Source organism: Girardinichthys multiradiatus, chromosome X, assembly GCF_021462225.1.
Source record: "Girardinichthys multiradiatus isolate DD_20200921_A chromosome X, DD_fGirMul_XY1, whole genome shotgun sequence".
Taxonomy (NCBI): Eukaryota; Metazoa; Chordata; class Actinopteri; order Cyprinodontiformes; family Goodeidae; genus Girardinichthys; species Girardinichthys multiradiatus.
This window is the reverse complement of record NC_061817.1, coordinates 36,632,880-36,655,578: the sequence shown is the minus strand read 5'-3', so window position 1 is coordinate 36,655,578 and position 22,699 is coordinate 36,632,880. Positions and strand designations below refer to the sequence as shown.

General features: G+C 43.4%; 1 protein-coding gene across 1 annotated transcript; it reads left to right on the top strand.

Annotated features, from left to right (window-relative positions):
* The first annotated feature begins 297 nt into the window (after positions 1-297).
* On the top strand, positions 298-22,234 carry LOC124863159 (ras-related protein Rab-40C). Its single transcript, XM_047357422.1, has 6 exons — positions 298-1,405; positions 11,057-11,117; positions 15,249-15,309; positions 15,396-15,473; positions 18,378-18,600; positions 18,757-22,234. The coding sequence occupies exons 1-6, from the start codon at positions 1,264-1,266 to the stop codon at positions 19,029-19,031; spliced, it is 840 nt and encodes a 279-aa protein (XP_047213378.1). The 5' UTR covers positions 298-1,263; the 3' UTR covers positions 19,032-22,234.
* Positions 22,235-22,699: the final 465 nt, after the last annotated feature.

Below are 22,699 nucleotides of genomic sequence, written 5' to 3'. Positions count from 1 at the left end.
TGTTTAGAATAAAATAATCTAAATAGGATCCTAAATGACCCTGTAGAACATCATGTTTATCCACATGATGAGATATCTTCGTCTTTGTTCCAACAGCATTCTGAGAAGAATGGAGCATCTTTTTGTCCACATACCCTCTCACCATCTGCGCATTGTTGACAACAATGCGTGATAGACATACCGCTTAGCCAATGGACGCGGCTGTGTGTTTCCCCCGCGAACTAAGCGTCCAATCACATGCAGGAAAGGGGCGGAGCGTTTGTTGCGAGTAGGCGTGGTTAGAGTTGTGTCGGGAGAGCGGCGGAGCAGCAGTGTTATTGTGGAGCTTTGAGGAGGAGGAGGAACATCTGTGATTATGACAGAGAACCATGAAGAGAAATGGAAACATCGCGGGCTGAGATCACCGACTGCAGCCACACGGATTTAAACTGGATGCAACAACCCTTCGGCTGCATGATTTCCGGGCATTTCTCCGGCGACGGATTGTTTTGTTCTCGGACTAAATGAAGAGAAGGGGGCCTGAAATTATACAGACGTTGGGGGAAGTTGGGCTAGCTGGAAAAAAGCCGAAATAGCGCTGCTCTAAGTCTTTTAGATACATTTCAGAAGCACATTTGAACTCATTAAGTTTCTTATCCTGAAGCCGTCTTTATGTAAATTTAATTTTGATTTGAGAGCTGCTGTGGCAGAGCTAGGCTAGCTCGCTAGCTCCCACGCAGAGCTAGCTTCTTGTTGCTAAGAAAGCGTCTCTTAAAATGAAAAAAAGACGACTTGCTTCTGGTCTGATCGCTTTCAGCCGACAGTGAGAGGCGTTTTAAAACAACGCCTATGAGCTTTGAATCGTCACAAAGCTGTGACACGTTTATTAAAACTGCAGACATGTTTTTGCTCCTTATATAGAGTTTCGGACTGGATTCACAGAGTAATTATCAGTTCCTTCAATCGGTATTTAAAGGCAGACTCAGCTTCAGTTTGTGATTACATAATGTCTTAATCATTAGTTGTTTGCATGGGATTTTTTTTTCTCCCAGTGTGCACTAGTTTAAATCAAGCTTCACAACATTGAGCTCATTTATGACACCCGCTTTATTTTAAAGCTGTTGCCAGAAATATCGAGCTGTTCAGCGGGTAAAACAGAGCCTACCCCTGCTGGACCCATATCCAGGTAGTTCATGGCATAACAGACTGTGTTTTGGATCAAGCCAGGCAGAAGGAAAGAACATATAAGGGTGGGAAGTCTGCCTCTTGGGCTTGGAGGTGAAGATGGGCAGCCAGGGAAGCCCGGTGAAAAGCTACGACTACCTGCTGAAGTTCCTCCTAGTGGGAGACAGCGACGTGGGTAAAGGGGAGATCCTGGACAGCCTGCAGGATGGATCAGCAGAGTCTCCGTATGCTTACAGCAGCGGTGAGTCACAGCTGGATCTCTGTTGCTTGTTTACCCTCATTTCTGATGTGTCATGCTTCAGGAAAAAGTCCTGAACATTCGTGCTGTGTGTGGAGATCACAGCAGGTTCTCCTGGCTGTCTGTATAAAGTCACATTCAGTGGTTCACAGTGGGGAAGTCATTGACCCATGATGCTCATGTTGGGCAGCTGCCTCTGAAAGACTTTCCTCAGTTGCTTTAACCTGAAAATTACTCTTCAAAAGAGGGTGAAATTTCCACCTGATCAGAGTCGGCTTTATTCACTGAGTTTGTGACACAAACAAGGAATTTGACTTCAGTTCCACTTTTATCTTTATGAAGACAATTTAAATACAAATGTATTTAAAAAGGGACATCATTTTTTTGTAACTATTTATGTACATGGCTGATTTATTGCAAACATGCATGGTATCGACCTGGGACGGTTAATTGTTCTTCAGAGGGATGAAACGGTCCCAGTGGCGACTGGTACAAACCCGGGTCTATGGTTGCAATCAACCCAGAAAAGACAGATGTTCACATTGTTTAGAGACGTATCGCGAGTTTGTCAGCATGAAATTCGCAAACTTTATTAGATATCGAATGTTTTCCTGTTGTCATAAAAATATGATGATAGTTTGAACTAGTTAGTCCAAATAAGACATAAAATCATGTAAATCATACATTTTATAATTCAGACGAGATCACTTAGACCCAGGCTTTTAAATATCTGTTGGCTGATTTTTATCAGGAAAACTGGATGATATGATCCTTCTGGCAGCTCAGAAGGCAGGAAAGCATTCAGGAATGCAGTGAGCAGCTGGAACACAGCTGGACAAACACTCAGACTAATTAGTCTTAATTCCTCCTCGTTAAGTCACTGATGTCAGAGTTTTAGGTGCAGAAATACATGCCGACTCCTTATGGTTTAGATGCTGCTGCAGATGAGTCATTCTTCAGATTCCCCTCTCCTCCTTTCAGCAACAACAGCAACAGTTTATAAAAATACATCAGTCAGCAGGATGACCCCTTTTTTCTGCAGCGATGAAAAAAGGGGTCATCCTTTTTTCAGCCGAGGGGTTAAGCTGCCTGTTGGCACAAGGAAGCTGTGTGGAGACCCTCCCTCAGGTCCCGTGTTTGCACACACAAACACACACACGTTTTCTGGAAGCACAAACAGCGTCTGAACGTAGAAAAGGCCTCAGCTGAACTGCTCTGTTTTTTCAGGCTACTGCCTCTTTGTTTTTAGTTTTGTCAGGTAATCTGGTAGCCTAAAATCCTGAGCTAACAGAGGATTATACTTCAGGCTAATTATTTTATGCTCATTTATTATGAATGATGGTTTGAGTATGATTGATAAATGCTCAGTCTTCGGATTAAACTGTGACTCACATGTGTAGCACTTTGAAAGTGTTTTCTTTTGGTTACTATTAGAGAAAATTCCTTAATAAAGGGAGAAGATATTCCTGTTTCCAATCTTTTTAGATAAAAATACTGAGTATATGTCGCAGATAATTTCGCCCTTCCTGTGTTTGCATTTCATATGGAGTTCAGAAAGTTTCTGCATAATTTCCCTATTCCAACACATAACTAAAAGTACCAGAACAGAAACCAGATCATCATCTAAACCCAGCAGGAAGCAATGAGATCAAACTGAACGGATCGCAGCTGAGCACACTCACAGAGGCGCTGGTGCAGGCATCATCTCTCCACCAAAGAAGGTGTGGGTGTTGGGAATCCGTCTGTGTACCCTGAATATTTCAGGACAGCAGATTCTGATTGGTTGAGGCTATGACTGGGAGCCAGTCAGAATTGGCTGAGACGTGTCCCTCTAAGCATTGAGTGCTTTATTGATTATTGATCAGTGCCTCTGGGTTGGTGAAAACATCTTTGTTGCAGAAAATAAGACACATTTATTTTTTCCCCCAGCCTCAGTGTTATTTTAAAGCTGAGGAGGCTTTAAAATATTAAAGCCTAATGTTAAAATGTTTGAAGATGAGTCGTTTCTATATCATTGCTAATAAGATGTTACTTAGAGATGCACCGATCAGCCTCTTCCTGGACCATACTGATTTCTCAGGTCTGATCTGCTTATTCTGGTATGATTTATGCGCTGCAGTGGATTTGATGGCGATACTAGTTTTAAATCCAAAAGAAAATGAATGGAAGGAAAAAGTTATTCCTATTTATGCATCAAATAATATGTCCCTAACCTCTGTAATAAACTCCAGGGAGGTGCATCAGACTGTAGGACTGAAAATGGTTGATGGCATTTTTTTTGTTTTTGAGTCGGCAGTCACCAATCAGAGCCGATCGAGACTCAGCCGGCCAATTCTGATCACTGGCCAGTTAACTGGTGCGTCTCCAGTGTTAATATGTTTCCAGAAGCTCTAAAGTCAGTAATGTTTTACTCTTAAACCATTTTTACTGTGTGTTTTAATGTGAAACCCAACGCTATCAATTGATACAAACTTTGTCTTTCTTTTAAAGTGGTCTTGATCAATAATTGTTCTGGTATTCTGAACGTTTTCCAGTCTCTATTTATGCTTTAGTTTCTTTTCAGTCCTTCTACCTGAGCTTTTCTTCAGAAAGTCTTTGAACTCCAAACCAGAAACCATTCAGAACCTTCTTCTAAACTGAAAAGGATGAACCAGTGTTGTTGACACATAACAAACCAGCCTTATATAGATTTCTTGTTCTCGTTTATCATATTTCTAATTTCTTTACTTGAATCTTTGTAAAATCCAGAGATAATTTTGTGACAGAAATAAGAATTTAGCTCCAACACTAGAAGCTCTCAAACAGCCTCAACCTTACTCTCCTTTGAAATGGTCCAGGTCTGATTATTTATAATACTTTTATTTTTGGCTGCAGACCAGATTTTGATCCATCTTGGAGCCTCCAGACTTGGTATTGACAACGATGTGGATGCAGCATAAACCCTCACTTTATCAGAAGACATGGATTCAACCAGGTCGTAGAACATTCCTCCGAGGTTTTGGTCCATTTTGACACACCTGCTGCAGATTAGTCTGCTCAACGTCCAGAATCCCCTGTTCCACCACATCTCAAAGATACTCCTTTGGATCTGGATCCTTTGACTGTGGAGGCCACTGGAATATGGGAAAGAAACCAGTTTGAGATGTTTTTAACTTTGTGACATGGTGCATTATCCTGTTGGAAGCAGCCGTCAGAAGATAGACACACAGCATCAGACTCAGACAGGCTGTGAGGTTCAAATGATGCTCAGTTGGTACAACGCCGGCCCAAATGTGCCAAGAAAACATTTCCCACACCAGTTCACCACCAGCAACCAGAGCTGTCTTTACAAGGCAGGATGGATCCAGGCTTTACACCAAATTCTGACCCAACCATCTGACCTGGCTGCATGAAATCAAGCAGCTTTTTTCTGATCTGTTATCTGGTTTTGGTGAGCCTGTTTGAATTGTTGCCTTACTTTCCTGTTCTAACAGCAACTAACAGCAGTGGCATGTGGTGTGGTTGCCTGCTGCTGTAGCCCGTCTGCTTCTAGGTTTAACGCGAGCTGCAGTTTCCTTTTGATGATCTCTATGCTTGCCTGACTTCCTGACACCAGGATGGCATTTTTGTCCACACAACTTCTGCTCACTGGATCTTTTTCTGCCCACAGTCTGTAAACCTGAGAGATGGTTGTGTGGGAAAATCCCAGCAGACCATCAGTTTCTGAAATATGCTATTTGCTAATAACCCAAAGCAGAAGGTAGAAACGCTTTCTAAATATTTATCTATTTATCGCAAGTCTTGTCATCATCGCGCATTTCTCCAACGTTATGACATGTTTCCTGATATCATGCAGCCCTAATCGAAGACCCTCTCTCCCACATTCCGATGCTTCGTTTGGATTTCAGCAGGTCTAGTTACCTGAACGCACCGAGTTGCTGCCATGTGATTGGAGCAGTCGGTTATAACTGAGTGAAGGTCAGCAGTCAGAGAGGATGCCTTATAGACACATTAGACAACTATCAGCAATGAATGGAGTTTATTAGAGGTCACAATGTTGGGTTTGTATGAAGCTGACTACAGTGGTCTGATGATGGAACCAGTAGGAACATGGAGGCATCTACCCAGAAGCTGTCAGATGCTTGGGTAGATGCCTGTTGTAAATGGCTCCACGTACGCCCTCTGGTGGCCATTACAGGATCAGTTCATCCACATCAGTGGTCTGTGGACCAGATTAGATCCAAATCAGAACTTTCTCAAATATGGATGCTCATGTTTTACATCTGTGTGGCCTGAAACTAACCAGTAAATGTTCCTTCAGGCTTTCAGCAGCAGAAATAAAATATGTTCAGTTAGTTTCCTACAAAAAATAGCTAGCACCGCCCCAAACTGCTCCAGGAAACATCGATCAGTATGATGCAGTTAAACACAATATTTTTATGATCTCTCCCAGTGATCCCGGTACAAATACTGTTCATAAAGGTAGATACGTTAGACACTTTTCAGTTTACCTGCTGCAAAAAAGATACTAAGATTCTATGTGTTCCTGGTGCATACCGGCAAATATTCCCTCAGGGTCAGCTTGGCTTGGTGCTCCGTTGTTCAGTTGTAGATTGAGATGTTGCTTGGTGGCATTTATCGCTGGATGCTGGCCCACTCACCAGTAACCCCCCCATACTGCTGTCCTGGAGTAAAAGAGGGGCTTTGGTGGGTTTAATTGAGAGCTGGGAGTTAAATCAAAAGCAGAACGTGGTCTAATCCTCTTTACAGATGCAGCCAACAACACACCGTCTGTTCTCAGTTCAGCTGTTTATGAAGTCGCTCCACTTTTCCTCCTTTTCTGCCTCCATTTCTTTTCTTTCTTGACTTTCCTGAGAATCTGCACCGCTTGATTCCAGGTTTTGTTCTTCAAGATAGACTTCTCAGGCTGTGAAGAGCTCCATCCTGTTCACATGGAACATTGATTTAATTTATTACCACACATGGTGGAGGCAGAAAAACCACAGAAGACATTTCTGTACTGGGGTTCCTGTTCTATAGAAAAGGCAAAAAGGATTATCCAGAAATGTATATTTTCCTCATTGATTTCTGATGAGAAACATTAATAGGTTGATAAAATCATAACATTTTGATCTGTTTAATCAAAAGGTGTGCCTAATAAAAGTATTTAAATCAAATTACTTGCATTTGTTTTCCACTTCAGCTACTGTACGTCTAGAGTTGTAAATCAGTGGTTTTATTCATTTCCATGCAAATGAAAAAAGTGTCAAACGTTACGTTAGGAACAAAACGCCATATTCTAATAACAAGCAGTTGAAACATTAGTCTGGCCACTCAAACTCTTTATCAGTTCATCTATGGTTTCTCACAGCAACTTGTTATTTAGCACTAAATGTCACTTCAAGCTAATGCTACACATGTGCTGGTTGGAAGGGGAAGTTGAGATACTCCCTGTCAGATTCCAGTATCCAATCAGAAAATATTGTCTCTTTTATTTGACACAGAAGAAACAGCCCAGAGCATCTGAGCATGTGTGGTCTGGCTGCTGACTCCCTGCTTGGGCTGTCTGTCATAGCCGTAGTACGAAATTTGTTGCGTCCTTTTCTCTCAGGTTTGTTGTTGTTTCCCTTAAATCCAAGAATCCAGTTTCACATTCCGGGTGCGAAACGTTCTTCCAACAGAGAGTCTACTTTTGGTCATCCATTCAACATATTCACGTCAAAAGTTTATTTTAATTAGAAGAAATAATCATTCTGGGATTACTGTGAGAGTTTTCCAGCCAGTACGTCATTATCCATATGCAAGTACTTTCTGCTTTACCGGAAGCACTTCTTTGGAGGTCTTTAAAATGACTAATCCGTTTTTAAGATAGCTCTATTTTTTACATTTAAAAATGTCTAAAGTCTAAAATAGGCACTAAGTTAAATCAGCTCCTTGCAGATCCAGTCTGAACTCTTGAACTTTACGTTCATCTACAAACAAACGGAGCCTGCCAGCCTCCTGAATGGAAGCAGCACTTTGAGTGAAGACATCAGAGAAGAATATCGATTATCTAGGATTTTTAAGTGAGGTCCGGCATCAAGGGGAAAGGAAGCACTTGGAACACCGCCCTGCACTCACTCCAATTCGATTAGGGCTCCGAGCTCAGCACTTAAAGTCAGTTCCAGCTTTAAGTTGCCTGGAAATTGGAAGATGTTGCTAATGCCATTAACCAGCAGCTGTGACCCATCAGAGCCCGATGCAGTGGAGTTTTACAGTGATTAGCTAAATGTTTGTTGTTGACGTGTTGTTTTTAAAACTCCACTGAATGCAGAGATGGTCTACATACGTTTCCAGCTTCTCTGATCTTCCAGTCACCGATCAGAGCCAATCAAGGTCAAATTAACCAGTTCAGATCTGTGACTGGTTGATTGGTTTGTCTCTGGTTAAATGATTACATCCTAGGACACATTGTGACATTCACTTGTTCACTGGCTGATTTGTACTGATTTGCACCAGTTTTACTGGTGCCACTTTTCATCGTGGTCCCTCCAGGGCCTTCGTTATGATTCCTCATGTATTATTACGTTGATATGGTAATAGTTTATGGAGGAAACAATCTCAGGGGATCTGAGGGTTGAACTGACAGTTTTGTACCTTTTTATTGTAGTGGAACAGCAGCTAGCTGCAACAATAAGCTCAGTCAATCTGAGAACTATGAACTTCGTGACGTTTTTCTCCATCAGAGCTGTAGACGTTTGCAACGACCTTCATAATGAAATCTGTTCCCTTTTAGCAGCCTCTTCCTCCAGCCTCATTTAAACTGATAACCCAGTCAGCTCACTTTGGGAGGCAAATTTACCCGTCCTCACTCATAACAATAAATACTAGACTTTGGTTTATCTGAACCTCTTTAAACGCATCAGAGATTTTGTCCTTTTTCTGGTCACAAATTTTGTAAAAATCTGACCTCACTGATTTTCTAGATGAGTTGATAGAACTGTTTTAATATTACATTTATAGCAAAATAAAACAATATATTTTCATAAAAATAGCCTAAACTTACAGTTTTTCGTTCTCCGCGTCACTGGAAATCTGTAAACACGGGATAATCCTCCAGGCTATGGAACAGAGGTATAAAATGAACCACAACTCAACACAGCAAATATAATTTACTCTTTAACAAGATGGATGTTTGCATACATGAAAAATATAAAGTAATATGTACCGTATAACAAGATATGAAGTTTATTTCTACAGAATAAATATGGGTGTTGTCCAGTTCAGCATAAGAGAGGAAAACCCTCTGATTGGTTTTATGTTAAGTTCTTAAATCAGTCGTTCTTTCCTTGTGACCACAAATTGAACTTAAGCTTTTTTTGAATGACCATTAAATACATCACATTGTGTTGTTCATAGAGAGCAGCTGATGTTACACAGCTCTGCAGCTAAACATAAGTTCCCAAATATTTAAAAACAATTACAGCAAGAAACTAACATTAATCTTTTATTAATTAGCACAGTTAGCTTTACTAATCCAGAGTCCGTGTGCTCTTTGGAAGAATAAAAGAGAACATCTTGCTCTCTCACGTTGAAAATATCTGAGTCTTCCTCGCTCTGTTCAACCATCCAAACCTGTTGGGGTTTTTAGATAAACATCTTGTCCCTGGTTGAGGACGGATGCTCTGCTTTGCACCTGTTTATCCTCGGGTGTTAATGCACTTCATAAAACCCGCAGGAACACGTTGGTGTGTGCAGCAGGTGGAGGTGAGGCAGTCAGACAGGTTTAACTGCCTCTGTTCTAATGAGTCAGCAGCAGTGAAAGTTTAGAAGAAGGAAAGCGTGAACATGCGTCACACGCCTGGACAACACGGACATTTGCTTTGGAAAGTGGATTGTTTTTAACATCCAGGTTCCTGTGAAAACTGCTGGTGTCGTCACTGATTGAACTGAAAGGTTTCAGCTTGTTGAATTTCCATCTCAATCTTCTGCTTCTGAACATTTTACGTCATGTTCCAACAAGGTTCTAAACAATGAGAACTGAGCCTAAACTACAAACCTTCTGCCTTGTTGACACATATTCTCTACAGTTCAACTGAAAAACGAGAAAAATCTCATTCAAAACATGACTAAACTAATGCCTTGAGGTTCCCGATCCAGTTTCAGCATTCAGTCCTGTTTGGTTCTAGTCTGTCGGTATCCTACATCTTGACCTGGGCCCTGTTCAGACCAGGTATGCAGAAAATAAAATCAAACTCACATGAAGGTTTTGGGTTCAAATTGTTTATAATTTCATACATCTTGATTAAAACGGCAGATTCATCTGAAGAAAGGCTACCCCAGATGATCATGTTGCTGTTTTTATTGTGGGTGAAAAGTTCTTTTGGTGAATCTTGGTTGTTCTGAAGACATTTCACCTCTCGTCCAAAAGGCGTCTTCAGTTCTGAACATGGTTGGAAGTTATGGGCTTTTAGGTTGGAGTGTCGATACCATGTAAGTTTGTCCCGAGGTGCAAAATACGGAAAACCGCCTGGAGAGACAAGTCAGGGTTGCGGTGTAGGTGTTTAAAAAGATGACATCTGAGGCCACCTCCTCTGTGTAGTGTTGGTTTTTCATGTGTAACATATGCCCCTTTTCCACTAGTACCTCATCTAGTCGGGTTGGTTTAACAAGTGATGTGATGTAGAGACAAAACCAACAACAACAGCCTAGCCTGCTGCTCCGTTTATCACTGTCAGATTCGGAGGAAAAGAAGAGAACCAGAGAAGGTTCTGGGCAGTGAGACTGAAGCACTGTGGATCAGTACAGGAAAGAGAGGGAAGGATGTGTGAGGGTAAGATAACGCTACCTAATGCTAGCCTGCTATAATAGTGCTCATGTACACAATAAGCCCAGCGTAAAACAGTTTAACAGTTGAAAATATTAGTTACTGAATTAGGCTGCGACTAGTGACGCTGCCACCTAACCAATCAGTAGGCGACATCTTCTGAGGTCGCGTTTTCAGGATGACTCAGAACCACAAGCAACCAGGTACCAAAAATAGTACCGGTTCCAAGTAATCGGTACTATTTTTGGTACCTGGTTAATGGAAAAGCTGAAAAGGCGAGTTGAGCCGTAACGAACCGCTCTGAGTAGGGACTAGTGGAAAAGGGGAATTAAATGGGATCTTCCACTCCTCTCTCAAACCACCCGTCTTCCCAGTCCATTAGTGACCTTAATGGCTCTATTAGTGTGACTGTTCTGTCTACAGTTTATAAGCCTGTTACTTAAAACCAGAGAAGCCGCCTTTTAAATGAGAAACATCCTAAAGAAACCAGAGAAGAAGACCTTTTCCTTCAATTAGTGGAAGGTTGAGCTTACCTAAACAACCTGATTATTCTACCTTTTAATTTAAAAAATCCTTTGAACAGATTTATACGTAGATCTATAATATGCAGAAAGGTTTGAGGTGATTCATCACTTTGTTGCACTACAGCAGCTGGTATTTTAACAGAGGTGTGGACATTTTTTAGATGATTATAGCATCACAATCAGTGGAGATAGTCTTTGTTGTGTCGTTGCTGAACAACCTGTCCTGTTGATGTTTAAATGCTTCTAGTTGATGACGAGTCATTGTTTTCATCTCCTGTCTTCCCGACTGACGTCTCTGCTTTTCTAACAGCTGCTTCTGTCTGCTTTCTTTCCGTCTCTGTTCAGGTATCGACTATAAAACCACCACCATCCTTTTGGACGGCAGGAGGGTGAAGCTGGAGCTTTGGTGAGCACATACAGGCGCTGACTGTTGCTGTTCTGTTTTCAAAACTGCACGGAATGAAGAGGCTGGAAAATGTTCATCAACAACAGTATATATGTTTAGCAAACAGATCATGTTTCTGGAGAAAATATCGTCTCGGTCTCTCAGTAGAGGAGCCTGTGATTAAATCACTGTGCCGTTCTGTTTGTGCATACCAACATGGCCCCATGTTAAAAAGTAATTGCCTCTTGTACTGGTTGTGTCACCATTGGAAGCAACAACTGCTATCAAATGTCTGTTATAACTGGCAATGAGTCTTTAACCTCACTGTGGAGGAGTTCTGACCCACTCTGCTTTGAAGAACTGGTTTAATTCAGCCACATCTGGAGGGTTTTAAAGCATGAGGAGCCTATTTGAGGTCATGCCAAAGCACCTAATCGGATTTAACTCCAAACATGGACTAGACCAATCCAAAACCTTCATTTTGATGGTATTTAGCCAGTCAGCAGTGGACTTGCTGGTGTGCTTTGGATCATTCTTCTGCTGCAGAACCCAAGTCTGCTTAAGCTTAAGGTAACAAACTGATGGTGGGTTATTCTCCTTCAGGATCTTCTGCCAGAGAGCAGAATTTATGGTTCCATCAATTGCAGCAAGTTGTCCATGTCCCAAGGTAGAAAAGCAGCCCTAGACCATCACACTACCACCACCATGTCTGACTGCTGGTATGATGTTCCTCTCTGGAAATGTTAGTTGTCCACCAGATGTAACATGACACACACCTTCTGAAAAGGTCCATTTTTGTCTCGTCGGTCTACAGAATATTTTCCCAGGAGTCTTGTGAACCAAGATGTCTTCGGCAGACTTGAGACAAGCCTTTGTGTTCTTTTGGGTCAGCGGTGGTTCTGGCCTTGGAACTCTACCATGGAGGCTATTGTTGCCCAATGTCTCTTTCTTATTGTTGGATCATGACCTCTGACCTTAACTGAGGCAGTGAGTACTACAGAACTGTTCTGGGTTCTTCTGTGGCCTCCTGGATGAGTCGGTGACGAACTCTTGAAGGGATTTTTGTAGACCTGCCACCCTGAGAAGGTTCTCCACTGCTCCATGTTGTCTCCTGGTGTGGATAATGGTTCTCTCTGTGGTTCTCTGGAGTCCCCGAGCTTTAGAAACAGCTCTGTAAACCTTTCCAGCCTGATGGAAGTCAACGAGTTTGTTTCTCATCAGATCTTGAACTTCTTTTTTCATCTTCATCGGTGCATGATGCGTTGCTGTTTACTTTATGTTGTCTGACAGGTTCAACTTAAAGGATTTCTTGATTTTACAGGCTTGGCAGCAACCGGACCTGGGTGAAACAGAACTCATAAAATCATAATTAATTCACAATTTAATCAGGGCGTGTTTACTTTTTCACACAGGGCCGAGTTGGTTGGGCTTTTATTCCTTAATACGTGAATTTATCGTTTTAAAACTGCTTTTTGGATTTCCTCAGGTTAGTTTTGTCTGATATTAATGTTAGTTTGATATGAAACATTTGTGTAGGACAGAGAAGAAAAAATGGAAGAAGTCTGTTATAGGGTAGGAATACTTTTTCACAGCGCTGTGCTGTGCAGCTTGCTAACAGTGAGTCAGAAGGCTCTGATTTGTTTTAATAAACCTGGTGAAACTGCATCTGAATGATGCTGTTTGCTATGAAAGCATAAAACAACTTTATTTAAATGCTGCTGCCCCAAAACCAAGTCTCTAAAATTGAATGAATCTTTTGAGAGCAGGTGTTTGAACTGAACACCAATCGATCAATGATGCAGCGTCGGCCTCCAGAGTTCTGCAGTGGGTCGACGCATGCAGTCAGCCTTGTTTTGTACACAAACCCTCTATATCTGTTTACTTTAGAGAGGCAAAGATCTGCAGAAACGTCTCCCACTTGATCCGTTGAGATTAAAACTCCCTGCAGTTCAACGCCAGGCCTGGTTGGTGTCTGGTTGGGGAGGATCAGCACCTGGTTTTAGGTTAGGTTGAGCCCAGTGTGAAGCAGAATCCTCCTGATTTCTCCTCCTCTTCCTCAGCTTAATGTATTGTCTTTTATATGATTTGTTCCATCATTTGTCCTCATCTTAATCTTCCCTTTATTCTCTCTTTAATGACTCAGACGTTCAGTCTCCGAGGCAAACAGACAGACATTAAAGGATATCTGAGCTTTTTTATTCTATTCACATCCCATAATGAGTCAGAGTCATTCATACTGACTCAGCTCATTTTATTCCACAGATTAATATAATCTGTTGCTTCCTTTTATAATTACTGTCTCACGTAGAGCCAGAGAAATAAAATCTTCTTTTAATTTAAGCTGTGAAATGTTTGTCTGTATATATTAAAGTCTGTTTTTGGTTGGGGAGTCGCTTGGTGCAGCGTCTCTTGGTGCAGCGTCGCTTGGTGCAGCGTTTCTTGGTGCAGCGTCGCTTGGTGCAGCGTCGCTTGGTGCAACGTCTCTTGGTGCACGTCGCTTGGTGCAGCGTCGCTTGGTGCAACGTCTCTTGGTGCACGTCGCTTGGTGCAGCGTCGCTTGGTGCAGCGTTTCTTGGTGCACGTCGCTTGGTGCAGCGTCTCTTGGTGCAGCGTCGCTTGGTGCAGTGTCGCTTGGTGCAACGTCTCTTGGTGCACGTCGCTTGGTGCAGCGTCGCTTGGTGCAACGTCTCTTGGTGCACGTCGCTTGGTGCACGTCGCTTGGTGCAGCGTCGCTTGGTGCAACGTCTCTTGGTGCAGCGTCTCTTGGTGCACGTCGCTTGGTGCAGCGTCGCTTGGTGCAACGTCTCTTGGTGCAGCGTCTCTTGGTGCAGCGTCTCTTGGTGCACGTCGCTTGGTGCAACGTCTCTTGGTGCAACGTCTCTTGGTGCACGTCGCTTGGTGCAGCGTCTCTTGGTGCACGTCGCTTGGTGCACGTCGCTTGGTGCAACGTCTCTTGGTGCAACGTCTCTTGGTGCAGCGTCTCTTGGTGCACGTCGCTTGGTGCAACGTCTCTTGGTGCAACGTCTCTTGGTGCAGCGTCTCTTGGTGCACGTCGCTTGGTGCAGCGTCGCTTGGTGCAGCGTCGCTTGGTGCAACGTCTCTTGGTGCAGCGTCTCTTGGTGCACGTCGCTTGGTGCAGCGTCGCTTGGTGCAGCGTGTCTTGGTGCAGCGTCTCTTGGTGCAGCGTCTCTTGGTGCAGCGTCTCTTGGTGCAGCGTCTCTTGGTGCAGCGTCTCTTGGTGCACGTCGCTTGGTGCAGCGTCGCTTGGTGCAGCGTGTCTTGGTGCAGCGTCTCTTGGTGCAGCGTCTCTTGGTGCACGTCACTTGGTGCAGCGTCGCTTGGTGCAGCGTCTCTTGGTGCAGCGTCTCTTGGTGCAGCGTCTCTTGGTGCACGTCACTTGGTGCAGCGTCACTTGGTGCAGCGTCGCTTGGTGCAGCGTCTCTTGGTGCAGCGTCTCTTGGTGCAGCGTCTCTTGGTGCACGTCGCTTGGTGCAGCGTCGCTTGGTGCAGCGTGTCTTGGTGCAGCGTCTCTTGGTGCAGCGTCTCTTGGTGCACGTCACTTGGTGCAGCGTCGCTTGGTGCAGCGTCTCTTGGTGCAGCGTCTCTTGGTGCAGCGTCTCTTGGTGCACGTCACTTGGTGCAGCGTCACTTGGTGCAGCGTCGCTTGGTGCAGCGTCGCTTGGTGCAGCGTCGCTTGGTGCACGTCGCTTGTTGCACGTCGCTTGGTGCAGCGTCGCTTGTTGCACGTCGCTTGGTGCAGCGTCGCTTGGTGCAGCGTCGCTTGGTGCACGTCGCTTGTTGCACGTCGCTTGGTGCAGCGTCGCTTGGTGCAGCGTCGCTTGGTGCAGCGTCGCTTGGTGCAGCGTCGCTTGTTGCACGTCGCTTGGTGCAGCGTCGCTTGGTGCAGCGTCGCTTGGTGCAGCGTCGCTTGGTGCAGCGTCGCTTGGTGCAGCGTCGCTTGGTGCACGTCGCTTGGTGCAGCGATGCGTGGTTTTCTAAAGGTGCCAACACTGATGATGAACAATTAATTTGTGCTTCTGATCTGAAGCCCCTGGCTGCTAATTCCCCCCTTTAAGTCTTTTGAACACCGTCCTTGTTTCCAAACAAGTGTGTAAATCTGAGCTGATTGCTGATCTCTTCTGCTCTGCACAGGGACACCTCGGGTCAGGGAAGGTTCTGCACCATCTTCCGCTCGTATTCCCGTGGGGCTCAGGTAAGGTCAAGCACCGGCGCATCTTTAACAAATGTTCAGCAGCTGAGATTCTGTGCCGATTTTAGTGTGACTTGGTCTCTTCTCAGGGGATCCTGCTGGTGTATGACATCACTAACCGCTGGTCCTTTGATGGCATCGACAGGTGGATCAGGGAAATCGATGAGGTGATTCTGATCGGATCTGATTAAAGCTGTACCAGTAATCATCAAACCAGTGCTAATGTTTCATGCTCAACGCTTATGTATGGATTATCGCTCATGGGTTTTGGGAAAATTGTGTTTTTCCGACTAAAACGTACACAGTCTCCACTTTCTGGTACCAGTACTGAATGGAGACGAGCATCAATGATGTAAATGTTTCCCGCCTGCTGACCCAGTCAGATACATGTTCCACTAGGGCTGCAGGATATTAGAAAAACAGGCAATCATGGAGAAATGTGTGACAATGATTTTGACCTATGATTAATAAATAAATGAATAATTAAAAAGATTTTCCAGCTTTGGGTTAATAACAAACATAGACCCCAGATAGGGAGTCGTCTGTTCAACAACTAGAATAAAATTTATTATTTCCATCTCAACAAGTTTTATTGTAAAGCGGCGATTGGGCGACGTCTGCTTGGTTGTGTTTTCTCAATGACTTGACCCCCTTACTGCCTCTTTCTCCTGTTACACATTCTTATACTGCTTGAAACAACAAGTCATTAAATATATTACAGGCACACAGAGCCTGAATGCAAGCTGCTTATTTAATTAACTAATATTTACGGCGGACCAGTGGGGAAGTGAAACAGCAATGATGATAAACTTGTGATAAATTATGCAGCCTTAAGTTCAACCAAACATTACTGCTTGGCAGCATTAAACGGCACAAACCGGGACATTCAGGCACTGTTAGGGCAGCCTTTGTGTCCTTCCGCTGACATGGAAACAAAGAGGAAGTCGTGTGTGTGTGTGTGTGTGTGGTATTTGTGGTCTGTGGAATGTGTGCTCCAGTTCTCCTGTTCCTGCTCCACCTCAGCTGGAATGGCTAAAACACTTTTAACAAATGAAATAAAGCAGAAGGTTTCAGTTTTAGAAATCTGGGGGTAAAAATGTTCCATCCACATTAATAATTATTAATAATAAAAAAAAATATTTTTCTATTAGAATCGTTTTTTCTAATAGAAATTTAAGGAAATATCTTATCAGGTCCTATTCTAGGTTTTTCCACATTAACGTGGTCCTGATCTGCAGATCTGCAGGATTTCTGAAGGTGTTTTCTGGACTTCTGATCTTTCCCAATAAATATTGCCTGAAAACACGGCATATCTGAGCCTGATCTTTAAAATCCTGATTTATCTGAACAGGATGGGGATGAAACGTTATAAAAGTTCATCTCCAGCAGATGATCTGGATCTGAAAATCATGTCATAGTTTTGGTATTTATTGAACATCCTGAAATACAATGTCAACAACATTTTAGGTACAAAATGAACATATAAAGTCCCTCATCCAACATGGCAAAAATGAATCAAATGAAGCCTTTTTTGTTTATGCATTTACAAAAAAAACCTGAATCTCCACCCTGTCAATAAAGGTTAAATATGATGAAACTGAACTGGAAATAAAGACAAATGGCTTCAGTTCAGTCAAGAGTTCAGCTCCAACAGTTATGTGACCTGTATGAATTAATCATGGGTTTTTCTGGATTTAATGTTCTCTCCGTAGACATGAACATTATCTCCACCAGAGTTTTCCAATCCTGGTCCTCCAGGCACATTGATCCTGCGTGTTTTAGAGTTTCCCTGCCTCAGAACGCCTGATTCCAAGTGGTTGTAGATTAACGGGCTTTTGCTCAACTGCAGTTGTCTGAATCAGGTGTGTTGAAGCAGGGAAACATCTAAGACCTTCACATGGCTACACAGTTAAATGAGATTAAAGCGAGCTGAAGGAAAATTGATGCAGGTGGCTGCATAAAGCCTCATCCTTCACAAACTTCTAACTTCAGAATGATTTTATCTTTGCTTTCAGCTCATCAGTAGCTTCGCTTTTATGTTGCCTAACTGGATTTTATTCCATGCTTTGAACCCCTTCAGCATTGGAAAACGTTAAAAACCTTTTCTCATCCTGATCATTCAGTCAGATGTGGTTTATCGCCCAGAGTGCCACTCCACCAGGGGGTGGCACAAGCATGCGTGGCGAAGTTCTGCCTCTGTTGGCTGAACCTCGTGCCAACAAGTTCATCCTATTCTAGATTCTCATTCAGCACAGAGTTAAAGGACTATTTAAATTTGATTGAGAGAAGCTTAAACCTGGACTTAATTATTCTGCACTGATTACAGATTCCTTTAAACAATTTATTAGATGTTAGATTACTGAAACTTTTCTGTGAAAAACAGTCCTGTTTTCTTTTTTTTTTTTTATATATATATTTTTAAATATTGTTGATCTTTTGAATCAGATGATTTATCTGCCAGGATGTATCTTCTGTAGAGCCGAACAATGTCTGGAGCCTGATGCACGCAGTGAGGATTAAAGATTTAAATCCGGGCTAAATTCTTCATGCTTGATGTTGATGATCTGCAGCAAATCTCATACATTCCTCTGAAGTTGGTCGAGTACTGCACAAAAACCAATGAAAAAGCAGCCTAAGAACACTGTGAAGGACCCTAAGAAACATGGAGAACTTTTAATGACTGCAGGCAGGTGTGTCTGCTTGGAGGAAACAAGACATGAGTAAAAAGTTTTAAAACCTGTTAGAACGTCTGATTCCACAAACCTTTTCTTCACCTCTGTCTCTTCTGCTGCTGTTGCTTCGTTCAGTCTGAGCCCAGCAGCGGTTCTGAGCGGGAAAAGACAGCAGGCAGGGAACTCGGCGAAGAGGCTGATCAGTGGTGACAGGCAGGCGGAGCGAAGGAGGATCATCATGTTTCTCTCAGTGTTTCAGGACAGATGAGGCTGAATCAGAGAAACTTTAATAACAAATCTCTGCTGGCTGCTTTGTGTGAACAGAATGACTCTGATTGGCTCCATTTGGTCCATCTAAATGTCACCACTGAACAGTCTTGTGATGTTTTCCGCTTTCAGCATGCTCCAGGCGTGCCTCGGATCCTCGTCGGCAACCGTCTTCACCTGGCCTTCAAGCGGCAGGTCCCCACCGAGCAGGCGAGGGCGTACGCCGAGAAGAACGGCATGACCTTCTTTGAAGTGAGCCCCCTGTGCAACTTCAACGTGATCGAGTCCTTCACGGAGCTGTCGCGCATCGTCCTGATGAGGCACGGCATGGAGAAGTTCTGGAGGCCCAACAGAGGTGAGTGGATGGAGGTGGGAAAACCATGTCTGAGGTCTGCGAGCTGACGAAGCTCGTCTGCTGGCAGATGGACGGTACATCCGCAGACAGACTTTGTCAGGACTGTGGTACTGTAATCCTGCCCTGTCATAATCAGCTTGTTTCTCTTCCTCTCAGTTTTCAGCCTCCAGGACCTCTGCTGCAGAGCCATCGTGTCCTGCACGCCCGTCCACCTCATCGACAAGCTCCCGCTGCCCGTCGCCATTAAGTCTCACCTCAAGTCCTTCTCCATGGCCAACGGCATGAACGCCGTCATGATGCACGGACGCTCGTACTCACTGGCCAACCCGGCCGGCGGCTCCAAAGGCAACAGCCTGAAGCGCTCCAAGTCCATCCGCCCTCCCCAGAGCCCGCCGCAGAACTGCACCCGCAGCAACTGTAAGATCTCCTAACTGCTGCTGGGCTGGGAGACGGTGGAAAGGATGTTGAAGACTCCAGAGAACAGCTACAGACTCTTTCTCACTACAAGGTGGAGAAACAGACTCCAGAAGCTCTGCTGTCTGTCAGGTTCACTACATGTACAGAAATATCACGGCGGTCCTCACCTGTTCCTCTTCCTCCTCTTCTGTTCCCACTGCTGCCTGTTCTTGTTTCAATGACCCATAAGCTAGCGTTTCAAACACTACAGAACCATTAAACCCAATGGACCCCAGCTGCAGCAGACTCAGGTCCAGGCTTGTTTTTGTGCCTTGATCCAAGAGTTCTTTTGGTTCTTGGAGGACAAACAGGGTCCGGTATTTCAGTTTTAATGGGTCAGACAGGACGAGGTTGGGATTTTAGGTCCTTTCACCTTTTCAGATTTTAATTTCTCAATTAACTGAAGCATCTTGTCATCAGAACCAACCCGGTCAGAGTCCACACTGGTTTCAATGAAACAGAGTTGCTCATATGAGGAACTGGGAATGTCTCGGTTCTTGTTGGGTGGACGGACCTGTCTGTGTGTAGATGATTAGGAGATGATTCTCCTCTGAGACCCGGCAGAGACGAAGAAACGGCTTCATCTTCCTGGTGTCTCCCAGCCGGCAGCAGAAAGCTCAGTTTCACTCACTGTTTCATTTATCGTCTGGATTTCCAGAAGGCGCCCTAAACTTCTGGATCCGTCCTGCAGACAGGTTCTGTTTTCACCCTTTTAGAACTGAACATATTCAGTATTTACAGCTGTAAGCTTTAGAAATACCTCCATGAAAAGTATAAGTTAGCTGCTGGATGAGCTCCCTGCTGCCTCCTGTTTTCCACACATCGACTCTAAAGGGAAATGAAACGGGTCGGAGTAGCTGGACGGGTTCAGACTGAGGCAGGTGTTATTGACGGTAAACTCTAACCCATGTTTTGGTCAGTTTTTTCCTTCATCAGCTCCACTACGAGTCCTTTAAAAGGATCCATATGAATAATTTTAGAGATAAAAGACGGAACCGGCTTTAAAACAGTGAATGACAGATTTTATCATCAGTTTCTTTTTAACCTCAACAATAAACCAGAAACATGAATTAAAATCAAATGAAGCCAAAATAACTGCTAATAATTCCTGTTGATGGTCCATATGACAGAGTTCATGTGCAACTTTCATTTTTATCAGTTCAAAATATTTTTACTTTCAGATGTTATTCTTCGTCCCGTTGTCTACATGTCTACCTTTCATCCTTCTTTCCTTCCTTCCTTCCTTCCTTCCTTCCTTGGCTTCCATCCTGGCTTGTCTTTTCCTTTCTTCCTCCTGCCCTCCCCATTCCAGCAGTCTCTTATTTTTCTCGTTATCTCCTCCCTGCGCTGCCTTCAGGTGCCGCAGGATGTTTCAGTCTCCATCTCTGTGTTTTTCTGATCCAAACAAGTTCATAAACACGAACTTTTCCGAGCCGCTAGTTTTCATTCTCCAAACTGTTCCAAATGAATCTCCCCAGAGACCCAACGCAGCACGTTCTCCTCTTCTTCCCTGTGATCTGCATCGACGCCTCAGCCTGCTGTCCCATGATTCCTAGCTGTTTAATAATAGATGTTCTGCAGGGCTTCGTCTCCATCTCTCCTTGCTGCTCTTTCATCCCACCAGCCTTATTTCTCTGTGTTTTGTTTTCCTTTTATGGTTGAGGTTAGGAACGATTCCTGCTGTTTTTCAGCCCCTTTATTTTCTTTTTATTCAACGTTTTCCTGCAGATTCAGCACAGTTATGGACCTCAGGCTGTTTTAACGTATTTGTATTCAAATCTATTGATTTTTATCCTGGAAAACCATCAGGACTGATCATATTTTCAACAGAACAAATTAATCCTAAAGGTTCAGTTTGTAATTGATTTCCTTGGAATGATGCTGAAGTTTTAAACCATAAATGTGCTGAATCATGGCTCCATGATGGAAAAAACAGCTTAAAAGTTTGGATTTCTGTAAATATGTTTAATTGGTGGGAAAAGTTACATTTCAGGCTCCAGATTTGACTTCTTACACAGAAACTTGTCTCCTTTGTTGCGCCCTTTCAGTCTTACTAGAGATCCATTCTAAACCTCCTGATTGGAAAGAATCTGATTTACTCGGGATGCTCCGGGTTCTGTAAGAATTCTTTATAGTTAAAACCCAGTTTTCTTCTTTGTAGATTAAACTGCCCCGGTCCAGATCTGTTCGTGCTAGAAGCAGATGGCTGCAAAAGTAGCTGAATATTTTATTCTGACATAGAACCAGTAAAACCCGACTTTTCTTTGGGAGAGAAGGGGAAGCAACCGATGGAAATCGTGTTTTCCTAATCCCGTTATTAAAGGTTTTCCCAGGAAAAAAGGAAACTGCAGGTTCTGACTTTTTTTGCGCAGTGATCAGATGCAGAATCATCCAGGTCTCAGTAACCAGAACCACAGTTACATGTTCTGGATGTCTGAATCCAAACCTTTCTGTGTAAAATAAACCTCCAGCTTCATTAGAATCAATGTCCAATTCAAACACAGTCGCCTTTAACATTCTTCTGGACTGAAATAAATCTGATCCATAAGAAGGTTCTCCCGACCTGGTTCTGTTTCTTTTAGATTATTAGTGTGGGAAAGCATGTGAGCCGGTTCCGTCTGGATAGACATAAGATGCCAACATTAATCTCGTTAAGATTCCCAGTCCTCAGAGTATGCTTGGTTCTGGTTCTGTTGGTTCTAATGCTTAAGGTCCACCAGGAAGCTCAATATTTGGTTTGTTGGGTAAGATTCTGTAAAAACTGACTAGATCCATGAAGTTAAAGATGAATCTTCCTGTTTGTGAAAGTACTGCTGTTCTGATGCCTGGCAGCACCAGAACCAGAGCTTCTGCTCCTCATGTTCCTTTAGTCTGCAGATGTTTTCCCGACCAACCACAGATCACACTATAACCACAGTTTTCCCTCCTGCTCTCTGGGACCATCCCACTGGTTTCTCCTGGTCTTGTCTGCAGGGTTGTGGGTTTTAGCTGATTGTTGGAGGTTCGGACCGTTTATAGGAGAACCAACCTGTAAGACACTATTCCTGTTCATTGCTGTCTTGTTTTCCCTGAAGCTGCTGAGTAATCAGAAACATTATGGTCTTTTTAAATTATTGATTGTACAGTTCAAGGCAATGTGTATGAAGAGACTTTTTCACAATAAAACTTGAATGTCAGAGTTGATGTGTGTTGATTTTACTCTGATCTTACAACAAACTTCATCTCCTGCTACATCTGAATGGACCATGTGCTTCAATGGGTTTATTGCAGAATGCTGCCATCTGCTGGACGCCCCAGGAAGCAATAAATCACAGCAGTTTGAAATAATAGGATTTCTATTAAGCTTCAATAAAACTATCTGTACTCAGGTTTAACTGAATTACAACGTTGAGAGGTATGTTTAATGTCTCAATCGTCGTGATTCTTGCTTACTGCTAATGAAAACCTAAAATTCAGTTTTACAGTAAAATAAAACAAGACTAATAAAAGACTATTCTGTTATGGCCTACATAGAATAGAATAGTCTTTATTGTCGTTATAGGGGGTTACAACAAAATTGAGGGTGTTTGCACTGGGCTACCATACACCACAGTAGGATAAACAAACTAAATAAGGCATTTAAGAAGATTTTCTTTTAAAATAG